A 24888-nucleotide genomic window follows, 5' to 3' on the forward strand; every position below is an offset into this window, starting at 1 on the left:
GAATTACTGTGAAGTCTATGATTGGGAACTTCTCAAAGCCAAGGTTAGCGAGCACAGAGCTCTGGGGCTCCTGGTGGACCTGTAAGACGTGTGAGAAATCTGCCCGATGGCGCTCTCTGCTTCTCCTCCAGGACGGCCTGGGTCCAGAAGATCAAGGCGGCATCTGAGCAGTACATCGACACTGAAAAGAAGAAACGGGAGAAGGCTTATCAAGGTAGTCGGGGGTGCCTGGGAGGGTTGGAACCAGCCACCAGGGGGCCCTGGGCACTGGGCGGGGTCCCGGCTTCAGGGCACAGGCTGCTGCTCCTGCAGTGAGGGGATAAACAGGGACAGCCTGAAAGACCAGACTTGCCGCGAGCGAGCTCGGCAGAGCCCGCTGGCCTCCTGCAGGCGTTTCAAACCTCCTGGGGGCCTCCCTGAGCCCTCCCCCCACTGCCCCCTACACAGACGGGGGTCATCCAGTGCGAGCCCTGGGACCTCCCTTCTCTCTGTGGCAAAGTCTCTGTCCCTCCGCCCCACACACGCTCTTCACTCCTGTTTCCAGGAGGAGGGGTCTGTCCTTTGCATAACCAGCCCCGCCTCTGCTTGGTCCATTTTGCTCCATCAAACTTCACTTCTACGGCCTGTTTCCCCTCAGCTCATCCACACTCTGCTCCTCCTCCCCCCCCACCCAGCCTCTACCCCAGCCCTCCTCCAGGTCCAGCCAGCCTCCCTCTCCAAGCACTGGGGCCGGGACCCCACACTCAGAACCCTTCACCCCGCTTGCTGTCCCATCACTCTGTGCGAATGGCTTGCTCACACGACGTCAGTGACCACCCCCAACAACTTGGCTCGCTTTCCCCAACAGCAGGAAATTGAGGCCCCTCCCTCCCCCGGACCCCATGACACCCCTGAGGGTCCTTCTAACCATCAGATCTTCTTTCATCATCTCCTTCCTAGCTCTGCTTCCTCCCACCGTACCCCGGGAGTTCTGAGCCTCTCTCCCTAATGTCACCCCAGCTTCAGCGGTCACAGCTGGCCTGCTGTCCCTGCAGCCCCTGCTCTCCCCTGCACCACTCCTCCCATGGGATTAACCTCCTTCCAGAAGTAGCTCCTCCCGAGAATCTCAGTGGACGGTAGTTATTGTCCTTGGGCGCACACTGGAAATGTGCTCTCTGACCACTCCCTTCCCCCCGCATCTCTAGATAGTTGCTGAGTCCCTCATGTTCTCTCCATGGTTCTCTTCCCCATATGCATAGTCTTGTCCTCTCCTGGTGGCACAGCCCTATTAAGAGCCTCCAGTCTCCCACCAGGCTATGGCACGAGGCCCTTCCCTGACCAGAGTCCTCCCACTTAGGTTCCAGAGTCCTCCCACTTAGGTTCCTGGCTGCTGGAGTTGCAGCTCTTTGTTTTTTAACTCAGGTTTCCCTTATTTTGTTATATACTCCTGAAAGGTACGTGTAAATTGGCTTTTGCTAATTGAATCTTATCTTAATGGTACTTTAAAGGCATGCTATTGAAAAATCAATGATTGAATCTTTTCAGAAAGCATATAATGATCTAATTGGTCGAAGATAAATCAAAGTTTTTCTTTATTAGTTTTGCTTAACACCATTATCTGTACATATTGTTATGCACTTTCCATGTGTTCCATTCTTTAGACATTTCTTACTTACTCTGTGCCAGGCCCTGTGCTAGGCTTAACTGGGCCTACAAAATGAATATGGCCCAGCCCTGCCTTCAAGGGGAACTGAATGCAAGTGCCTGCTGGGCGGGTGGGCACATACAAGGGGTGGGCCACTTCTCACAGAGAAGGTTCTACTTGCCCTGAGCTTTGAAAAGTCAGTAGCTCACCAAGCAGCTTTTCTGTTAGTTTTTAAACCCCTAAGGGCAAACCCTGCTTAACTAACTTTATAGTTACCAAGATAATCTGAGTTCACTAACTCATTTCTCTCCATATTAAAAGTGTTTCTGAGTACCTCCTTAAATAGAATAAGGTCTTAAGTAAAAGTTTATAAGCTAAAGTGTTTACATGTAATTGGAATTACGGTGAGCAGTTAAGAAAGTAGACTTTGAGGACTTCCCTGGTGGTCCAGTCCACTTCCACTGCAGGGGGCACGGGTTCAATCCCTGGTTGGGGAACTAAGATCCCACATACCACGCAGCACAGCCAAAAAAAATAATAATTAAAAATAAATTCTAAAAAAAGAACGTGGCCTTTGGTATCTGATGTTTTAAGTTTTGACTTTGCCATTTAGAAGCTCTGTGACATAAGCATGTTATAGTCATTTCTAAGACTCAGTTTTCTCATATATGACAATGGCAGTTATAAAGAGCTATCTTGTAGAGTAAATGTGCAGTTTACATAATGTAACTTATGTAAAAGTCGAGCACATGCCTAACACAAAGTAAGTATCCAATAAATATTAGCTGCTTTTAAGTGCTGAATGAATATAATGTATGATGATGTTATTACTATTACTTCTTGCTAGGCAGTTGAGGGGTTAATACAAGGATGAGTAAACAATCTGTGCTGTGCCATGGCCCCTCCTGACAGAGGGGATGGACTGACACAGAAGTTCAGACCCAGCAGGCTATGGGATGCACAGAGGAGGGAAGGGATCCGGGAGGCGAGATTGGACCTGCATGTTGAAGGATGTGTAGGATGCAGATGGGCAGAGATGGTGGCGAGGTACCCCAGCAGGCGACACAGCCTGGGCCAAGTCACAGAGCCGCCAGATGCTGCCAGGCCCAGTTCAGTGGCAGGTGAGGCTGAGGAGTGCTGGCGCTGGTCAGAAAGACAGACTGTGAGTATCTAGAGCTTAGCGTCATCACTGTGCTGTCTGCATTCTCAGAGAAGAAATTAACATCACTCGTCTTCCTCTTTTGTAGCTCGCTCTCAAAAGTCTTCAGGCATCGGGCGTCTGATGGTGCATGTCATTGAAGCTACAGAACTAAAAGCCTGTAAACCAAATGGTAAATGCTTCTTTCATTCAACTGGTGTGGTAACTACCCTGCTCTTTGCTGATGACTCTTCTGAACATTGAATAACGGGACACTTTTAAAAAGTCAGTATTTCCAGTGCCTCTAAAATGGTTATTGGACCAATATTATCATCACGCTAGTTTCCCAGTAAATACCGATGCCTCCTTCCTCAGTGCTTCTGAGTGGAGAACGCAGGAAGCAAGCTGCACTGACACATGCTCATGGGGAGCAGCCCTGGCGTCCGAGCCCCCACAGTCAGTCCCTCCCCAGGTTTATGATGCTGTCAGCACTGGGAACAGAGACCACAAGGCAGATGCAGACCCTCAGGCAGTGACCCCTGCGGCCATGGTCGAGAGAGAAACATCTGTTTAGATCCTGCTTCTGCTCAAAGGAGGCCCTACTGTCACATGCCACATGTATACTGGTTTGTTTTTGTTCAGGAAAGAGCAATCCATACTGTGAAATCAGCATGGGCTCCCAGAGCTACACCACCAGAACCCTTCAGGACACACTGAATCCCAAGTGGAATTTTAACTGCCAGTTCTTTATTAAGGATCTTTATCAGGATGTGCTGTGTCTTACCATGTTCGACAGAGACCAGTTTTCACCAGATGGTAAAGTATAACTCGGGGGGTGGGGGCGGGGATATGAAGTTTCCCCCGTACTCTAGGATCTGGGGTCTGGAAGCAGGGTGCTCAGCCTTGTTTTCACCCCAAGACACCTAAGGGCAGTGACACAGGCCATGGTCCTCAGCAGCTCTCAGTGGCTGCAGGTGGGGTACCTTCTCAGGGGAAAGGGGGCTGGCCTCAGGTGTGTTTCTGGTCTTTGACCCCAGTCACCCCTGCTTACCTAATGGAAACGCTGTGCTCCTGGCACCTACTGAATGGGTGAGCCATTCCCTGACCAAGGAGGCTCGGCTTCCCAGCAGTCTGAGTCTCCCTCACACAAACCCCTTGTTCTGCATCCGTCCACTCACAGTATCCAACAGCCATTCACCAAAAGAAGCTACTTGTTTTGAATTTGAAAGTTTTATGAATCCTGTTTCAGACACTCCTTCTGTGATAGTTTTTTTTAACAGTTTTTTAACAAGACTTTTGACTCTCACTTGTCTATTCACCAGATTTCCTGGGTCGCACTGAAGTTCCAGTGGCAAAAATTCGAACAGAACAGGAAAGCAAAGGCCCTACAACCCGCCGACTCCTGCTGCATGAGGTCCCCACTGGGGAGGTCTGGGTCCGCTTTGACCTGCAGCTTTTTGAGCAAAAAACCGTCCTGTAGGGGCCTTAGGGATCTGCTCACTAGGCTGGGGCTGGAGAAGATAGCCGGTGCTGTCCCTGAGCTGGCGGAGCGTCACGCCGCTTCATCCATCACAAGGCCACGCGTGCTGGGGCCTCTATTTTATTGCACACTAAATGGCTAGCAATCTATGCAAACATGACCTTCCCTATAAATAAACCAAACCCCATAGCACAGTGCCTTGTATTAGTGTTAACATGTTCGGCTGTGTTTAGATGCCAGGATTTCCATTTTCAGGGCTATAAAAAGTATTATGTGGAAATGAGGCATCAGACCACCAGACGTTACCACTTGGTTGAATGTGTCCACTGTGGGTGGTTTGGGTGACGCTGTAACCATTCCACACCACGTGACCTCCGCTGGGTCACAGCCACTCAGGAGGTGAAGGACTGGGAAGAAATGCTGCAGCCTCAGCGTGGGAACAGCCTGATGATTACGGAAATAGTGTCCACTTGTGCACTGAATAAAAACAGAACTTGATCATTTTATTCCTGATTAGATTTTATCATTCTCTGCTGAGACAATATAGTTTGAAATCTAAGGGGAAAAGCTTGATTTACTTTAAATACTGTGAACTCTAATGACGCGGAAAATATTTTTCAACGTTAATTTTCTGAAGTATAAATTATTTATGTAAATTCCTTGTTTTTGCATGTCATAGGACATGCATCTTTAAGCTTTATCATTGCCAATATGTACAGAAAGAATAAAAATATAAGTTTATGAATGTAACTTCAAAGCCTGACTGATTTACTTTCTATGTGAAAGGCTTTTAAAAGGTAATTTCAGGGGTTGCTTGTAATGAATCCAAATCTCCTTTCTGCAATAGTGAGAAAAACCAAGGACAGAATGTAGCAGGGGAGTAGTCAGGAGACCCCAGAGCCTCGTCTTGACTGACTGCCATTGACTTGCTCTGTGACTCTGGTCACTTGACCTACTGTTTCTGGGGCTTGGTTTCTTTGATGGCTAGAATGGATGATCTCTGTGGGAGCTAGAGCGTTCCCTTTTGAGTGCCTCTGTTTGCCTGGCTGAGTAGACACCTCAGGGGTAGCTTAGCCGTGAAGAAAATGCACAACTATTAAAGATCATCAACAGGTCCCTCAGCCCCTCCAGCTCCAGAAGCACCTGTCTCCCTCCCCCTGCCCCTGTGCTGTCAGAGACACATCCACACCTGTCAGAGCTGTTTACTCAGCCTCTGGATTTTGAAATGTGGACTCTGTCTTGAACACTGATAAAAATAAGGTCTTTCTTACGCACTAAATCCTTGGGTTAATGAGTACAACTGGGAAAAGATCTGCCTTTTGGAAGGAATCACACAGGCTGCAGAAGCCCTGATTTCTCAGGGAGCAGGTGTTCTCTAGCAGCTAGAAGGAAAGATTCAAATGTCCCCCCACCATAGCCCCTGTTTCTGCCTAAACATAATCACTGGACAAAGAAAAACTGGAAAACAATTCAGAATATTCAAGGAAAAAAAATCCATCATTCCAGGTATTGACCCTGGGCACTGATGGGCTAAAACACAGACCTAAAAGAAATATGCCCGTGTCAAAGGAAGAGACACTCAATATCCGAACCCAGACAACTAAGAATGTTGCTCAATTTAGGGAAAGTCTGGCTGCTCAGGCTCAGGCTCAGCCGCACCGAGCAAAGCAAACTGCTGATCTTCTACAGGGTTCTGAGACCCGAGCTGTGTTGGTTACGGAGGCAGCTGTGGGCTGATGTTCACAAGTCTGCCTCTGACCAGCTGACTTTCAAAGCATACAGCTGCCACTGATGGGTCAGGCTTAAAACCAGTCCTGGGGTTACCTGTGACAATAGCTATAGGATAAGCCTTTCCTGGGACTGTGGGACTTCCTCACTGGGATGAACTGTGGCTAGTGCCATGTCTCCATGTCTAGATATGTTAGCGTTCTTGTGGGACTTAGGACAGAGGAGACTGCAAGAGGTGAGTCAGACAACTACGAAGTTACAGAGGATAGTTAATGGCAGTGCTTCCAGCAACTCCAGTCACCCCCTTTGATGGAGGAACATGGCACTGCTCCTTAAGAAATCACATTCTCTCCTGACAAAAACGGGAGCCTGATTTCTGAAGGGCGAGGAAGGGACTACCTTACACTACCTACCCCTCCGGGGGAAGGACTGAGTGGCTGGAGGAGGGCCCAGCAGGCCCCTCCTGTGCTCTACAGGATCAGGGTGCCCAGGCGGGCAAGCGGGACAGCTCCACCCTCTGAAAGGGGACCCAAATTCTGAGCAGTCTAACATCACAAAGTCTGAGTGGCTTCGAGGAGAGCGTGCACCCTGGTGAATAACCGTGTGCTTTGGCACCAGAGGGACTGGACGTGGGATAGAGAACACCGCCACTTTCAAACCGTGCAGCTGACCTGGAGCAAGTTACCAAACCTCTGAGCTTTGTGTAATGGGAGGTGATAATACTACCTTGCTGGGAAATTTTTTAAATGAATACACAGTACCTCACAGAGTTCCTGATTGACAAGGAGAGCTCAATAAACAGCAACTTATTATTTGGATAATTCCTCAATTTAGGGAAAGTCTGGCTGGTCAGGCTGAGCTGCACTGAGCAAAGCAAACTGCTGATCTTCTACTTTCTATTTCTTTCTTCTGTTTTTCCACTTCTGGAGAGAAAAAATGTTGGCAGCATTTTAACTGTTGTAGAGACACTGCAAAGTAAAGGTCAGCAAAGCTTTGTTACAAACAGCCCCTTATGGGGCGCAGTTACGGGGGTGGCCAGGTGCCGCCCCAGGACCTCTGCTGTCATCACTCTTCCTTCCACGGGCTGTGACCCCCGCCTCTGCTGGCCTTCCCCAGCTGCCCAGGATCTGGGTCTGGGCCGTCTGGTTCCTAAAAACCTATTGACAGAAGAGCTGAGTGTAGGGTGGGGTAGAGGGGCTCACGGGACAGGGAGGAACTTCCCGGCTGATTCCAACTGACACTCATCTTCCAGGCAGCTTCCCAGCCAGCCCTCCCCTCACCTTAGCCTCACTCTGTCTGGGGTCTGCACCTCTCAGACAGGGCTTCCCGTGTCTCTGGACTCCACACAGCACTAACTTTCTGTGGCGTGGCAGAGGTGACCAGCTGTCCATGAGACGCCAGCTCTCCCTGCCACTGTGCTCTGAGCAGCAGGGACTACTCTTCCCAGCACCCCCTGCCCCCTGCAGTTAGGGGCCGCCTTGTGACTTGGTCCTGGGGGCCCACCTACACCCCCAGGGCAGACCTCCTCCATGACCTCTTCCCTTTTCAGGTTGACAGGAATGAGTTCCTGGGGCAAGCTTGGCAGCCAAGTGCTGGAGATGAGAAACGTTCCTTCAGCCAGGCGCCCGAAAGACTGCATGAAAGAGGGACGGCCTGCCAACCTGCTGACCCACCAGCTCTGGTACGGGAGCAAAAAATAAACTTCCAGTGTACGTAACCCACACTCCACTTTCTGATCTCTTGGGAGCAACAGTTAGGCTGCCCTACCGTAAGGGCCTGGCTGACCACAGTCACGTTCAAACCTGACTGAGGGGCTGGCTCCCCGTGCTCTCAGATAGAATTACGCTCAGAGGTAACTTACCACATAAGAGGCATCCGTTTCTCTCTGGACAGACAGGAGAACAACGGGACTGGGTAGGAGTTGGGTCACAAAATACCTATCTAACAAGGTTTTCAAGCTAGAGAGAAGGACAGCCCCCCACGCTTTGTGTGTGGTGGAGGGAAGGAGCCAGGCTGGTGAGTGAAAGGAGAGACGCAAAAATCTACAGTTCGCTCAGAATGGCAGGAACCCACTACCTACCAAGTGCCCGAAGCCTTCCCTGGAAGCGTCCTAACCCTCAGGCTTTAGGGTACAGGGTGTGGGAGAGAGGATGGAAGGGGAAATAGACCGTGAGCTGTCAGCTGTGCCAACCGGGGTGTGAGCTCTAGGTAGGAAATCTGTGCGTGGAAATTTCCTTCATGTAAAGGCCTTTCATATATATAAACTATCATTTTGCCCTAATTTTTTTTTCGTATAAATTTCATTTCAAAAGATTCCCACCTACTGTGACCAAACTATGGAGAACAAAATTTTTGGTCTGGTTTGGATGTAATAAGCAGTAAATGGTAGGAAAATGGCAGGAGAGCAAAAACTCAGAAAAAAAGAGCTGAGGATATCTTAGAGGGAAGATCCCCTCTGGCCACGTTTTCCCCCACCTTATGAAGGGCACAATCTGTCCCCCAGAAGTGGGGTCCGGGGTCCCACAATCTCCTTTCTCAGTGTCTTCACCCAAGGCTCTCCTGCTGAAGGGTGCCTGTCCATGCAGCAGTACTGAGCCCAGAAGAGACCCCACCACTTCTGCATGAAATAAATCCTCCTTCTGGCTCCTCTCTCTCTCACTCCCTTCTTTGGCTACTACTGCCTGTTCTGCCCTCGGAGTCTGTCCGAGAGGAAGGGATTTGTCAATGGATTCTGGACTCTGCTTGCTATCTGTCGGATGTTACACAACTCTGCCATCCCAGCCCTGTTCCCCCCCAGATCTCTGCTCACCAGACTCTTCTTTTCATGCTTTTTACTCTCCTGGCCAAGCTTCGAGGAATAAAACTGCCTTTCAAAAACAGTCTGACTTAGGTCACTAGTCGTTTTCTCTTTATCAGGCAGATATTTTTCTTCTGCACAGACAAGTTTTTCAGGACTGCAAAGAAAAGCAGAAAAAATTTATCTTAACTCAGTATAAACAGAATTGTACCATTCAATAACTGTCTGAAAATTAAGTTAATGAACTCAACACTCACTTTATGAAAAAGAGAGACTGAGAAAACATCACTTGGTAGCTGTCAATCAATCAGTCTGCCCCACCCACACCTCTGCTGATGCCACTCTTAGGCAGTAAGTCATATGACCGTCTCAGGCTGTGGCTGAGGCACCTGGCCCAGAGCCTCAGTCCCTAGAGTTGTAACTGGGACAGAGGGGCTCCAGGCAGCCTTAGAGGGCTCAGAGCAGAAAGGCAGGACCAGGGCACCCATTTTCCAGGACATGCACAAGAAAGCAGAGAAAGAGAAAGGAAGCAGGTTCACAAAGAGAAGCTATGACGAATGCCACATAGTCCCAAAGAGGAAAGGACCGGCCTCGTGGTCCCTCAAGTGGCCTATCTTCCTGACTGCTATGGTCTGAATGTTTGTGTCCCCCCAAAATTCAGATGTTGAAACACAACCCCCAATGTGATGTTATTAGGAGGTGAGGCGTTTGGGAGGTGATTAGGTCATGAGGGCAGAGACCTCATAAATGGGATTAGTGACCTTATAAAACAGGCCTAAGAGAGTTCCCTCACCCCTTCCACAGTGTGAACCAGAAAGCAGGTCCTTACCAGACACTGAATCTGCCGGCACCTTGATCTTGGATTTCCCTGCCTCCACAACTGAGAGAAATATATTTCTGTCATTTATAAGCCACCCAGTCTCGTATCCTGTTATAGCAGCCTGAACAGACAGAGACACTGACTGTGGCTTCCATGACAGACTGATGCTTTCTAACATACCCAGGCCCCCTTGCCTTTTTTTTTAACTTGAGAAGGACTCTGCTTTTTGTAATCAAACTGTCTCTAACATAGCCACCTTGCTCTTAAGTCCTTTTCTTACTTTATTGAACAGCCACCTGAGGCACCTCCAGGAGTGTCCTCTCAGAATGTTTCCCAGGGCTGTCTCCACTCCTGCCCTGGGAAGCCCAGGCCCATCTAGAGAAATCACCTCCTCCTTCATTCCTCCATTCCTTCCTTCCTTCCTTCCTTCCTTCATTCATTCATCCCACAAGCATTTACTCATCATCTACAATGTTCCAGCTAAGTGCTGGGAGCACCAAGATAAGTTAGCAGCCCCTGCCCTCAAGGGGCTTCCTGCAGAGGCCAGAGGCAAGAGGCAAATGGGGGAGGTAGAGGTACATCATCGTGTGATAATCCTCTCAAGTGCTGACTTGACCCAGATATTTCTGTGCTTTAGTATATTACTTTTCTTTGGGGAGTGGGGATTTTTTAGAAGAAGCCAGAAACGGTGGCAGGGCTCAGAGGGCACCTTATGTGCTATGTTGAGTCTGGACATTATTGGAAGGGTTATGGGAAGCTACTGAAGGGTTTTCTGTTGGGGAGGGGTGATCACTTCAAAAAGATGGAGAGGTAGAGAGTCCATCATAAGAGACAGACCCAAGGGCAGAATACCAGTTAAGGAGCTATGACCATCTATAAAGGCTGAGGAGCCAGAGAAGGGAGATGAGGAAATAAAGCAATATAAAGTCTTTGTCTTGTTAGGGGATGGGGAGTTATATAATTATTGACATTTAAATAAAAATATTTGTGAAAATTGATAAAGAAACCATGAAACCAGAAATAGAACATAAAACTTCCAGATCACAAGAAAACAGAAACAAAGTAGTGTTGTTCATTCCAGCAAAACTCAGGATGGGGGATAAAAAGGAAACACCAAGAAAACACAACAGGACTTTTTCTTTTTTTTCTTTCTCTTTCTCTCTTTCTTTCTCTGTTTTTTTTTTTTTTTTTTTTTTTTGGAGAATTTAGAAGTCTGCACAGACTAACATTCCTGCTGCAAAAACTAGAGAAAAATAAAAAGAATTCACCTCCTCCCAGCCCCACAAAATTCATATTTTAAAGTCTTTGGACAGCAGTGTAAACAATTCCAGAGAGGAAAGAGCCCTTCCAGAATGAGCTGGCAATCTCTGGCTACTCTGTGCCCTGGGAGCTTTGGCCAACATCAGGTAGCAGGGACTGACTCCTCCATGCCCCCGGCATACCTTTGGTGGATCTTTCCTCCCAGGCCTGGTGCTGTCCTGGAAGGTGAGTAGTCAACCTTGTTCTGAACACCACCCCACCCTGGGGAGGGGGGAGTCAAACAAGGGCACTTGAAATAGGTCCCTCCAGGCCCTGAGTATAGACAGCCTTCCCCAAAACCCATCTGAAAAAGAACCAAATAAAACGCTAGAACTATAAAAATAAAACAATTGAAAATAAGAACTCAGTGGGTGGGTTTAACAACAGATTATTAGACACAACTGAAGAGATAATTAGTAAAAATACCTAGTATCAAATATGGGGCAACAAAAAGGATGGGAAATACACAAGAAAGGGTAAAAGACAGGGAGTACAATGAGAAAATGTAAAATACGTTTAACTGGAGTACCAGAAACAAAGTAGAGAGAGAATATGGCAGAGGTAACAATCAAAGAGAAAATGAATGAGAACTTCCCAGAACTGATTGAAGATATCACTTTACAGATACAAAAAGACCCATGAATCCTGAGTAGGATAAATAAAAAGAAATCCGCATCTAGAAACATCATGGAAAGCTACTAAAATCAAAGACAACAAGAAAATCTTAAAGGCATCAAGAGAAAAAGACAATTATCTTCAAAGGAACAACAGTAGGATGGGCAATTGAAAGAGCAAAAGACAGGGGGATATAATATATGTTGAAAGAAAATATCTGCCAACCTAACATTCTTAATCCTGTGAGAACAGCCTTTAAGAATGAAAGTAAAATCTTGAAAAGGCTACATACTGTGTGATTCCAAATATATGACGTTCTGTAAAAGGCAAAACTATGGACACAGCAAAAAGACCTTTACCTGCATTTGCTACGAGTTTTGCTTCCCACAGGCCTTGCAGAAGCTTTGGGCTGCTCTTTTGGAACCACTCTGTGGAGACTGAACGTCAGCTGGGGCAATCTGGCATACTGCCTGGCCTTCTCTAGTTCTTTAAATTCTCTTAAGGAACATCGTTTTCCTACAGGAAGATAAAAATCTAAATCAACACTCTTAAAGTCAACTCCAGTCACTCTTGGGGTAGGAAATCACTTGACAATTGAAGTCTCTAAAGACAAAGCCCCATGATCACAAAGTACCCGTCTTGTACTGAAAAACAGCCCTCCGCTCTTCATCCAACTCTTGCTGTCTTCTAAACAGAGGATCACAGAACGGTGGGACCGTAACCTGCGAGAAAATGACTCTTTGAGGACCCAAGTACAGTTTGTATTAAGCATTTTAAATCTGTCTGAAGCATTCGAGTGTGGCCTTACTCTACACCAACTTGGCTGAGAATAAGGACCCAGGAATAACGTCATACAGAGCAAGGGAAGCGTAAATGCCAGCTGCCTCACACTAGGATATTTCACTGAGCCTTAAGTGGCTGAATGGAGCAAGGGCCACCCAAAGAGAAGACACATACTCCTGTTCAGAGTTCTACAGTATCACTGCATCAGTCAACAAATATCTGCTAATGCCACCATGTGCTGCATCCCAGCAAGGTCCTGTCCTTGGGGATCTCTCAGTCTAGAACAGACAAGTCATAGACAACGACCACCTTGTCATGAGAGGCGTCAGCTCGGGTGCTTTAGGAGCACAAGGCAGAGCCCTAAGCCGGCTTGGGAGGAAGAGCGCCCCCTTGGGGGCTGACCACTGGTCTCTAAGGGCCCGTGAGAACCGCGGGGCAGGAGAACATCAGTGTGCTGAGGGTCAGGGACCAGCTACAGAGGTCGTGGAGGAAGGTGATTTTCTCCTCCCCCATCCTAAGTATAGGCTTTAGACAGAGGGACTATTTCCCCTTGTTTACTTCCCCACACACCTGACCTTGACCCAATGCTATTTGCAAGGACAACATCCACTGAATGAGGAGACAGCATAATGACTGCCCAACACAATACAGTGAGTCCCCCAGAGCCAAAAGAACCTTCCTATCTTCACAACCATGATCTGCCTTGGTTTCCGGGAGAAGCAAAAAATAAACCACTTTTGTCTTCAGAGCCACACACATTTTTTTAATGAATAGTATTATCAGATGGTCACTTTTGCTACACAGGAGTAAAAAACCTGAAACCTACATCTCAAAATTTTAACGCCTATATTGTCGGTTTAAAATGTGAAGACTCATTCCAAGTTCAACTACTGGCTCCCTGGGCGGCCTTTCTTGCATCCCTCCTTTCACCTCCCCTAGAAAGAAGCTCTCCCTGTGCTGGTTCTGTGACACTCTCGTCACACTCACTGCCCACTTATCTTCCCCTACCTCCTGGGTTTCCAGTTTGCTGAATGTGAGTGGATGGATGAATGAATGAATGGATGAATTATCACACACATGCAAGTGCCTTTTTCACAATGTCAATTCCCAAGTAGTCGAAATTACTTTGGGTTCCTAATCTAAAACTCAGAGGAAATGCTTTTGTGAATTTTTTTTAAATGAATGCAGAATAACTGTGAGACTTCTAAAATGACCAGGTTTTCCCCAACCCCAGAGCTTCTAAGAATAAATAGGTAAAAGTAAGAAACTTACTTACCTTTCCATAATTTGAGTCCTTTTTTGTCATATAAAAAGGACTGTATACTTCAGGATCATAAAAGTCTCCAAATATAATTTCCTTTAAAAAAAAAAAAGTACACTTAAGAGCAAAGCATTACATTTAAACGTGTTTCTGCAAGATTCAAAAAAGCCAAATACTTTATTCCATTTCTTATATAAAATCATAGATTCAAAGGGTTGGAAGAAACCTCAGAAGTAACTGAGATTGCAGTGAGTCCACCACCTTCTGGGAGAAGTAATCATCCAGCTTTTAGTCTCAAGTCGTCCACTAGCCTTGTCTGAGAACCTTCTGCTGCATTAGGCAGTACTCTCTTGGTCATTCTAACCACCAGAAAGCTTGTCCTTAAGACAGAGCTGAAGTCTGCCTTGTCACTGCCAGTTCTCCCCGTGAAGCAACACAAAACACATCTACCCTTCATCCACATGTCAGCCTTTTACAATATGTACTAAAGGTTTCATTTCCCCTTGTATCATCTCTGCCTTGGGCTAAATATGCTGTACTTCTTTCCACTTTTCCTCCTGTGAAGTGCTGTCCAGCTCCACCCTCTTCTAAAGGTTCTGTAACTGGTGACTATCCCCAGGTGGACAGGTTAGGCCTGATGCTTCCCACTGGAAGCACTGCCTCTCAATACAGCCTAAGAGCTCAGATGGTTTCTTGGAAGCCAGCTCACATGGCTGACTCACACTGAATTTACTGTCATTTTAAATCTCTTGGACTTCAACGCATGGCTTTTCTAAGGCATGGCTTCCCCATCCTACACTTGTGTGATCACATTTCTGGGCATACTTGTAAGACGTTGCACTTTGGTTTCAAAGTGACCTGGATTCAACCTTGAGCTCTGTCTCTTAGGGCATTTAGGAAGAAGTAGTTAACATACACATCCAGAAATTTTGCTCAGTAAATATACCTAAATGCTCTAACATTCCAGTCAAACTACTCTAGATCTCTGCTAAATACCTGGAAATTTAGGTAGGCCTTAATTTCAAAAGAGGGTCCTGATCTCAAAGTTAAAATAGAAAAATCTTCCATAGAAGAAGCCAAAATTTTGTTCTTGTTTTGTAAAACCAAACTGAATAACAGAGGGTATAAACTGGTGATCCCTTCACCTAATGGTTGGCTAAATCAACAGCCATGGAAACCACTTCTCCTTCGCCCACAACCTACTAGAGAGATTGGAAAGGGACACACTCTTTCCTGGCTCTGCTTTTAGCTAGGACTTGGGGTGTGACCCAGTTATGGCCAATGAGACCTTAGGGGAAATCTGCTAGGAGCTTCTGGGGACTCTTTCTGCTTCCTGATCAAAGGATGAGATGAGGTGTTAAGAAAAGGACCCCCTGGCATCATTTCTCACCCTTTCTTCCTGCCTTGAACACAGACCTAATACCTGGAGCTGTAAGCAACCAAATGTGCTTTCAAATGTGAGGGTGACGGGCATAAACTGAAAATATTCAGGATAGCAGAATAGAACAACAGGAAAAAACCTGGATAACTAATGACATTGTTATGCTGCCAGAACCCACCATGAGACCACCTATCCCTCTATTTCTTATTAACGAATAAATGTTCTTATGGTTTAAGCCACTGTTATTCTATTAACATTTACCTAAAAGTATTCCTGATAAATCTGGTTCCAAATCAACACTTCTATTCCCTCTACCTGGAATTTCAGATCTAAAAATGCAGTAGGTTGTATTACAGTTCCATGAATTCATCTTAGATACAAAAATAAATTTGAGACTCTTTGCATCAATGAAAATGCTGACCCAACTTTTCAAATAATGCTTCATTAAAAAAAAACTCTCATGGGGCTTCCCTGGCGGTCCAGTGGTGAAGACTCCGCGCTTGCACCGCAGGGGGCACGGGTTCCATCCCTGGCTGGGAAACTAAGATCCCACATGCTACATGTCTTGTGGCATGGCCAAAATAAATAAATAAAATAAATAAAAATAAAAACCCCATGCTCCAGTGATTCTAAAGCTGCCAAAAAAAAAAAATTCTCATACCGTTTTATTTGTGTGCTTTAAAAAATATTCAGAATTCTCTTGTTTTGTGTTTTCCAACCCTTTATATGAAATTACTTTTTCCATAATTCTCTGCTGAAGAGGCTTTGCAACATTTTCAGTCCATTTTTTATGTAACAACTCTTTTCTTCTTTCCTTAAAAACATCCAGATGCTGAAAATACGGTATCCAATCTCTAAGGAAGTGATACAAACAAGGAAAACAAATTATTAAGAAGTTTTCCATTTATTTTCATTTGAATAAGTGGTGGGGGGGGAACACTTGTTCCCACTCCTAAGCTCTCAGCACATTCAGGCTGCAAAGTCATAGAATAAGATATTTGAAGAACAGTATAAATTTCAGAAAGAGAACCTGAGAGCACAGAGCAGAAAGAACCCATGAACAGTTCTACACCACAACTGTGCCTCCAGATTAAACCACATCCAAACCACTCCTAACTCAGAAAACTCCTGCTTCTTTTTAAGAATTCAAAGCATTCCCTGGTCACCATTCCATGTCTCCAGCCTTCATCATCAGTAAAGACTGTGATAAAAGTGGTAGAAAAAGCACTAGACTTGCGTCAGCACCTCTCTCTCTCTGACTCTTTTATAAAGGAGGGTAAACCCACCTACCTCTTTTGATGCTCAAATGAGAATATATGTAAACTTCCTTTATAAATCATAAGTCACAGTACAAATGTTAACGTATTATATACCAAATTTCAATCCCTCTCACTGAGATGAAAACCTCCTTAAATTTATTAATTCCGGGCTTCCCTGGTGGCGCAGTAGTTGAGAATCTGCCTGCCAATGCAGGGGACACGGGTTCGAGCCCTGGTCTGGGAAGATCCCACATGCCGCAGAGCAACTGGGCCCGTGAGCCACAACTACTGAGCCTGCGCGTCTGGAGCCTGTGCTCCGCAACAAGAGAGGCCGCGACAGTGAGTGGCCCCCGCTTGCCGCAACTAGAGAAAGCCCTCGCACAGAAACGAAGACCCAACACAGCCAAAAATAAATAAATAAATAAATAAATTAGGAAAAAAAAATTATTAATTCCATAGTGACGATCAGTACTGATTGGTCATTATCCTTAAATACTAATTCATCTCTCGTGGCTTTACATATTCCCACTGTGATGTGGGAACATATGAGAGAGAGGTAAATTTTAGGAAAGAATTTCTATTCAGTACCAGGACAAAGATGGGGAGCAGTTAGAACAATCTCTCAGATCCCTTAAGGATAGATCTGGGACTCCCTACCTCTTAGTGATTCTGCAAGGATATGGCACAATCTCAGATCTATGTAGTATGAATGGGTGATTCAGAGGAGGTTCATTCTCCCAGAAAAATGAATCTCTCTAACATGGTAACATCCTCTTGGCCACACTGCTCTGTATCACTCTTGCTTACCTAGAACACACTTGGAATCCACTCTCTGTAGCCAACTCTTACCTTCGCAACATAATTTTCTCTAAATAATATCGCGTATACAGCTTCATCAATGTCTTCTCTAGCCAATGCCTAAAATTACAGAATTAAATATAAGCATTTAGATCCTGAAGAAACAAAGCAGTGACAAAACTCAGTGTATTTTACCAATAGTCTGAGTGTAAATCTAACATCTGTACCTCAAAACATATTTTGTAACTTTTTATTACGGAAATTTTCAAACACAATTCTACATGAACCCATCACCCAGGTTCAACAATGATCAACTCAGAGTTGATCTTATTTCATCCAAATCCTTACTCACTCCCCTGCCCCCCACCCAGATTATTTTGAATCAAATCCCTTACATCACACCATTATTTTTAAAGTACCAAGAAAGCTTACTAATTAAAGGGATCCTCTATAAAATGAAGCCTCTTTATAGGCAGTCTGTAGGTATGTTTTAAAAGCCCTTGAAGTTTCCTGACTTCTGCTAGGTCTCTTTATAAGTTAAAACCTATTTATAAGTCAAAACTACAGAAGTTTGATTTAGTTCAACGGGTCCAGAGCCAATTAGTTGGGAACTCCTGGCTGAGGACCAAGATGGTCTTACATCTAGGGACTTGCTGTTTCCATTATGAGTTTGGGTAAAGCTGATGCACGTAAATCCTTACTTTAGGGCTTTTCATTTGGATCACTATGAACTGATCTTCCAGCTTTTACTGTTACAGAACTAAGTAGGGACAAATAAAATTCAGCATCTGGAAGAGAAATTCTGTTACCTAAAGAATTATCTAGTGTAAAGTGATACTGGTTCTTAAAACTATGTTATTCAATCTCTGGCTCGTCTTTCAGTTCTGCCACAATGAGTGCATCAAAATAAACTAAACCTCAAACTCAAATACCAAATCTGTGAATAAGAGAAATCTCAAAAGGGAGAGTTGTATTTTTACCCATATATTTAACAGCTTCACATGAAATCTAAAATGATATTCAGACAGCTAACTAGGGTCTTCTCCAAAATACAACTCTCTTGATAATATAAACAGACTCTTGCTTTAAAATAGTCTTCTTACACTTATTTTAAGATGGAAATTGAAAAATCATGTAAAACAATTAAATGTTTTCCCCTAATACAACACAAATTTAGAATAAATCAATCTATTTATCTGAAGAAGTAAAAACATACAGACAATCATCTTGAGAAATCACATTTTTTTTAGCCATCCTATTAACATTATTAGCAAATGTTATACACACTGCTGGTTGTCAGATTTTTGAATCACCTTTTTTTCGTTTAAGGAAATAGTTTTTGATAGCTCCTTCTTGGTGATTTTGTCAGAAAATATAAGGAAGATGTTAATGATTTCTACCAGCACTTTGGAAATCCACCTTTCTGTGCATGCGCACACACACGCGCCCGCGCACACACACACTCTCTCACCACTCTTACTGCCACCACAGTAAAAGGGGTAAAATAGAGGAAATATCCAAGAGCTTCTCTCTATAAAATAATGACTTCATGAGAAAATCATTGCTTTACCAGACCCTGGAGAATCAAGAATTAACTGGCAAGCCCAGACCTGGCTTCCCCCGCCTCTCCCGCAGGGCAGCTCAGGGACTGCTGTTTACCCACAGCCCGCCCTGTTGCTGTCCTGACGCTGCGGTGACCACGGGAAACACTACAACCACCCTGGGCCAAATGCGATCCCTGGCCATTCCCATTCGGCGAATTCTTTGAGAGCCAAGTCTATGCCAGGCGCTGTTCTAGTTCTGGGAAAACCTGTGATTAAGACACAATAGATCCTAATTTCAAGGGATTTATGTCCCACCACCCAAAGCCGGCCCCCAAATGCTACATTATTTTACCTCCAGCAAAGCAACTGACTCGGGTTCTGGCCCAAAATGTTTATCATAGTTGGACATTTTCGTGGCAGCCATAAATAAGAGAATCCCCGAGGGGAGAAAGAGTAAATTGAGGAGATAGGTGATTACAGTTGAAAAAGTGACGTCTTTCGAGTTCAGAAAGCAGTGTATCCTTGCTCTGCCACTTAGTAGACCCGGTAAGTAAAACAAACAAAAAATAAATCCTCGGGGCCCCTAAACCTGTTTCAAAAAGGGGGTGATTAGGCTCCCCGACCCATGGCCTTAAGGACCCAATCAGGCAACGCCTCAGGGTCTGCCCAGGGCTGGGCCCCCCTGGGTCACACCGCCGAGGGGCTGCCGCGGGTGGCTGCAGGCCTGCCCTCTGCTCCCCACCTCGGGTCTGCACTCGGGGCGCTCCGGGGCCAGTGGCACGGCGACTCACTGTTCTGGGAGGGGAAGGGGAGCTCCTCTAAATACAAATTAAAGCACTACGCTTAGACCCTAGCCCTTCTTCCCGCAAGCCCCCTACACCTCTCTCCACAGGGGGCGCGGAGAGGAGGAGCCGGTCCCCCACCCCACCCCCGGCTCAGCCTCGCCACCACCCCCGCCCCTCCGCGCGACGCGCCTTCAACCGCCGGGCCTTCAACCGTCCAATCCGACACCACCCCAGGTTTTAGTTAAAAATATACATATATATAAATTTAGGTCATGCAAATTAATCCTAAAGAGAACTTACCATTTATCTGTATGATCCAGGGCTACAAGTAGAAGCGAGGATTGATTTTTAGTGCCCCTTTTACCTAAGGAAAACAAAAGTCTCTCCTCCTATGCTCCAGGTCCTACTAAGTCTTCTGTGACTAGGAGTCAAACTCAACATGAGCCAGAGGGGTAATCAAAATGAATTTTTGTAACTTTGCAGACTCAGAATCAGCACGTGGGTAATCAAAATGAATTTTTAAATTTTCTAAAGACTGTTGGAGAAACCTGGGGAGAATATGTGGGTGTGGATTTTAAGGGTGCCTGACAATTTAGAGAAAGAGCAAGTGAATTGAGATGGGCGCTAAGTAAAGTAGCTATTAGTATTGTTATTGTATCTTTCAGGCAACATTTCTTAACTCCTGGGGGAAATACATTTGCAATAACTGTCAATATACAGTACTGTCATTTCTTAATTATCATACAGACACTGGACTCAAAAGATGAAGTTTATTGCAGATGCTCTTCTTAGACATAGAACAATTCTTGAGTGCCTTTCCTGGTCCTCATCCTGAATGATTCCTGCTGGCAGATGGCTTCCTTTGAAGCAGCCTTCTTTTGTGTCCTCTTTTACCGGTCAAGGCTCAGGGTATGTGCTCCTTGGTTGCTAAAACCTTTTGAAAATGACAGAAAAGTGTAATTGATACAGGGATGAGGGGCTTACAAGAGCAGAAAGAATTCCTCTGCTTTAGCTGAGCTGATCTCCCTGAAACCTAGCCCTCCTGTTGGCGCTAAATGACTTGGAGGCAGGGTCCCCACCTAAATCTCTTGACTCAGCCTCTCCTCACTCTATCTGGATTAAGAAACAAAGAGCTTCTGGGACAGAGCCAACCCTATTATAGGTGGGGTAGAGCACTGATGTGTGATATGATTTGAGGGACCCCCTATGGTCCTGCTTTCTGATGTCAATATGTCTGGAGTGCTAATTTACACTAGGATTATTGTGATTTATAAAATACTAGGTTCCTTTCTTCCCTTCTCTTTTCAAACCTCTGAATCTCTGTCCACCTTCACTATCAGCTGATGGATGACCTTCTGACTTACATGAGAAAACGAAGTAAACAGAAGTAAACAATCTTCCTTCACAAAATTCACCAAGCTGGTTTCATCTAAGTCTACGCCCTCTGCCTTCCTTCCTCTTATAATGATGGATTGTCCTGACCTCAAGTCCTGGATCCTACCTCTCCACAGGTAAAGGAGGTGGGAGGGTGGAGGAATGGATGAGGGAGAGTATTTTAAGTAGAGAAGTCAGAGAAGGCTTCTCTGGAGAGATGATGTTTGTGCAGAAGTCTGAGTGACCTGAGAAAAGGAGACATGGAGAGATCTGGGGAAGGAGTGTTCCAGGCAGACGGACTGGCGGAAGCAAAAGCCCGAGATGGGAGTAAGGTTGGCGTGTTCACAGAACAAGAAAAGGAACATAGTGAGAGTGGAAAGAAAGGCAGGTGATAAGGGTGGGGAGGAGGCAGGTGCCCAATCGTATAGGAGGTTTAGAGGCCATGATAAGCAGTTAGAATAAAATTCAAGGTGTGAGGGGAAGCCATTAGAAGGTTTTGAGTAGGGGAAAATTCTGATCTAATTAACATTTTTAAAAAAATATGGTGCTGCATGGAGAACTGATTATATAGGGGCGAGAGCAGAAGCAGGAAAACGAGTTAGGAGGCTAATGCAATAGGCCAGGTAAGATCACAGAAACTTGAACTAGTGGTAGTAGTGAAGAACTGAGAAGTGAACGAGCTAACAGAGCTCGTTACCTATAAGACACAGGAACTGAGTGAAATCAAGAAATAAAAAATGACCCCTAGACTTTTATCCTGGGGGTCCTTTTTGGATTATAGTCCTATTCACTGAACTAAGAGAAATTTGGCAGGAAGAGGGGCAGAAGTGCAAAATTAAGACTAATCCTCGGGACTTCCCTGGTGGTCCAGTGGTTAAGACTCCGTGCTTCCACTTCAGGGGCCACGGATTCGATCCCTGGTAGGGGAACTAAGATCCCACATGCCACGTGGTATGGCCAAAAAGAAAAAAGAATAATCCTGTTTGGGGCTGGTTATATCAAGAGACCCATAACCAGTACAGTACATAAGAAAGGTGTGTAGGGTATGATTACAAAGCAACTTATTGTATTATTTTTCCTCACTGTCCATTTAAACCCTTTTGGTTGGGTAGTTCTCCAGCAACTTCCTGTTTTATTCTCCTCATTGTACTTATTACCAGCTCAAGTGATATTATATATTTGCCTGTTTATTGTCTGTCTCCCATCAAAATGTGAGCTCCTTGAGATCAGAGATTTATCTGTTTTGTTTACCTCTAGTCTCCAGCCTTTCAAACACTGCCTGGTTCAGAGAAGGTTCTTGTTAAAATTTGAGGAAGAAAGCAAGCAAGCACATGAGAGGATACTAAAACATGACAGTAAAAGGAGTGAAACCACAAAATTAAGTCTTAATATGTTTACCATGAGTTAAAAAAAAGTAGCCCCCTTATCCTTTAGGAGTAGGGAAATAGAGTCAGAAAAGAAGAATGATAGATTGACTGTACACTCAGACAAACGAACCATTTCCCTACTAATTTCTAACTGGGAGATGGGGAGGATAGGCTGTGACTTCTCCTTCAAATCCACTCCTAGAAGAAGCTACACTCCAGAGACTCGGGACACAGGGTGTAGAGAAGGGAACTGCAGGGAAGTGGCCCCTAGACCGGGAAGCAGTAGGCTAGCCTAGACAAGTCAAATGTCACCAAGTTTAACCATAGTCACCTTAGGATGAGAAATCTGTGCTCTGTGAACAACTATATTTCTATACATTTTACATTTGGGGACTTTTATTTTACTTTTTAAACTTTACTACTTTAATTTAGTATATGGTCCTTTTGAAAATTTTTGCCTTTCTTGGCTAAATTAAGGGGAACAAAATTTGGGGCCTGGCTTGGGTGTGGTAACTGGTAAATGTGGTAGAGAGATGGTAGAGATGGTGGAGGGATGGAAGAAGGGCAAAATCAGGAGAGGGAGCTAGGGAAATCCTACAGTCCACCTTCTAGAGGATACCTCTATTGTGCAGCTGCCAGGGGCAACTCTCTTCATTCCCTCTGAATCAAGGACACCTGCCTCAGTTTCTTCTACTCACTCCCTTTTGGCAGGGGGAGAGGGTAGGGAGGGTGGCCCACTGCCTCCTGTCTTCCGGGAAGACTGCCATACAGAGAAGTTGTTCCCAGCTGCTCAGATTTTGGTATCAGCAATTGCTGCCTTGTGTATTACAAAATGGAACTACACCAGCTCTCACCGCAACCTGGCCCTCATCCCTGTCTACCTCCTAGCTCGAGAAAGTTCAAGGAAGAAAAGTGCCCTTTAGAGTTGGCCTCTTTGGGACTTGGATTCTATCCCTCCTGATAACATAGAGGTTCTTTTTCCAGAAAGGATGACCCTGTGTTTCCAGAGGGAGGAACCAGAAAGGAAAAAATTATCCTATCAACTCAATTGTAGCATTTACTATTTTATTTAAATTTGAAGCTGATGAGTTCTATATGAATTTACACATTTTTATGAAAAATAAACCCAAATAAATAGCATTACCTTGCTCTAGTAACATTTTCATCTGAAATTTCATTGCTGCTTAATCAAATAGCTGAGGAGGGTTCTCTGGCATATATGACCCCCTCACAGAGGTGTCCACTGTGGCTTCCCTGGGAAGGTCTAACTCTATCAAAGACAAATATGCCTCTTTCACCTTGATGCCGTACTTGGTATGCTTTCCTAATTCATGGAAGAAAATATAATCTTCCTCCTCCCTCCAGGGGGAGCTCATGAGTTTAAGCCTCTAGTTTAAGTCCCTAGGTACTCCAACAATGCAATATTCTCCTTCATATCTGAGTCACACTCTGCTATAAAAGACATTAAAGGACAAAACCTTTCCTTTTATACAATATATAAAAATTAAATAGGATTAAGATGTTTATTATCCTAAAACCTGACTCATACAAGTATGTATGAGACCATGGCAGTTACAGATTGCAGAGGAACTTACTACTCTTTTGGAGCCTAACAGACAAGAGTGATGCTAAAGCATTCCATCTTTTAAGGCCTTCAGCTACCACGTGAACAGGGCTTAATTTCAATACTTCCTATTATCCCTCAACTTCAGCTCCCATTCAAAAAAGCAGCAAAGTGTTAAACCACACCTCAAAAACACTGAGAAGTCCACAATGGCCAGCACCATCTCTAACAGTTATCTGTTTCTACTTTAAAGCACTAAAAAGACCCTCATGAGGCAACCAGTTGTTCTCTCTGCTGGACATGTCAGAATCAAGCATCTCTAAGAGCCCTCTGGCTTCTGCCACATTGTATTTATTCAACAAATTCTGAGTTTATTCAGAATGAGGAAAGGGAAACTACTGCAGCTTACTTTTGGGTTTTTTAGGAAGAGAGAATTGTAAGCCAACCTCCTAAACATCACGTAAGCTCACTTATCTTCTGCCTTGCTAGGTTCTTTTTTTTATTATTATCAAGTTTTACTAAGATATAATTTATGCACCATAAAATTCACCCATTTTAAATGCACAAATCAATGATTTTTAGTGTATTTCCAGAGTTGTGTAACCACCACCACGATCTAATTTTAGAACATTTCTATCAGTCCAAAACCTCATGCTCACTTACAGTCACTCTCCATTCCCAACTCCAGCCCCAGGCAACCAATAATCAACTTCCTGTCTCTACAGATTTGCTTTTGCTGAACATTACACTTAAATATAAATAGAATAAAAATTGTGATTGTATTCTTTCACTGAGTATAATAGTTCTGAAGTTCATCCATGTTGTAGCATGTGTAAGTACTTCTTTTCCTTTTAATTTCCAAATAATATTCCATGTATGGATGTACCACACTTTGTTTATCCATTCACCACTTTATGAACATTTGGGTGATTTCCACTTTTTGGCTATTATGAATAATGGTGCCATGTACACCCACTCATACACAAGCCTTTATGTGGCCATATATTTCCATTTCTCCTGGATAGAAACCGAGGAGTTAAATTGCTGGTCACTTGGTAATTTAATGTTTAACATTTTGAGAAACTGACAAACTGTTTTCCAAAGTTGCTGCACCATTTTACATTCCCTTCAACAATGTCTGAGGGGCATACACCCAGAGAAAACCATAATTCAAAAGGACATATGCACCCCAATGTTCACTGAAACACTATTTACAATACCCAGGTCATAGAATCAACCTAACTGCCCATCGACAGACGAATGGATAAAGA

The 24888-nt window shown here is 44.7% G+C and overlaps 3 protein-coding genes across 32 annotated transcripts in view; 1 reads left to right on the top strand and 2 right to left on the bottom strand.

Annotated features, from left to right (window-relative positions):
- Window positions 1–4371, top strand: part of ITSN2 (intersectin 2) — a gene marked incomplete at its 3' end in the record, with an annotated part of 202961 nt that extends 198590 nt beyond the window's left edge. For all 18 annotated transcript variants that reach the window (XM_082358413.1, XM_082358415.1, XM_082358408.1 and 15 more), the window contains 4 exons: window positions 132–214; window positions 2872–2955; window positions 3405–3578; window positions 4085–4371. In XM_082358413.1, the coding sequence (XP_082214539.1) occupies window positions 132–214; window positions 2872–2955; window positions 3405–3578; window positions 4085–4242 (499 nt within the window). The remainder of the gene's footprint in view (window positions 1–131; window positions 215–2871; window positions 2956–3404; window positions 3579–4084) is intronic.
- FAM228A (family with sequence similarity 228 member A) lies at window positions 48–19932 on the bottom strand. The gene is given in 11 exon segments (XM_082358454.1): window positions 48–181; window positions 6732–7123; window positions 7125–7127; window positions 8780–8924; window positions 11861–12017; window positions 12136–12223; window positions 13561–13641; window positions 15588–15767; window positions 15769–15780; window positions 17035–17103; window positions 18880–19932. Coding segments are annotated over 10 exon segments (978 nt in total). The 5' UTR covers window positions 18952–19932; the 3' UTR covers window positions 48–181; window positions 6732–6952.
- Window positions 19933–20068: 136 nt separating this feature from the next.
- Window positions 20069–24888, bottom strand: part of LOC309612557 (protein FAM228B) — a gene marked incomplete at its 3' end in the record, with an annotated part of 89423 nt that continues 84603 nt past the window's right edge. For 12 of the 13 annotated variants that reach the window (XR_014235276.1, XM_082358438.1, XM_082358437.1 and 9 more), the window contains one exon: window positions 20069–20246. Coding sequence is in view for 11 of the 13 variants with exons in the window: in XM_082358437.1 (XP_082214563.1) it covers window positions 20203–20246 (44 nt within the window). The remainder of the gene's footprint in view (window positions 20247–24888) is intronic. The other variant, XR_014235277.1, reaches the window with a different exon arrangement.

Source organism: Balaenoptera borealis, assembly GCF_965194805.1.
Source record: "Balaenoptera borealis genome assembly, chromosome: 15".
Classification (NCBI taxonomy): Eukaryota; Metazoa; Chordata; class Mammalia; order Artiodactyla; family Balaenopteridae; genus Balaenoptera; species Balaenoptera borealis.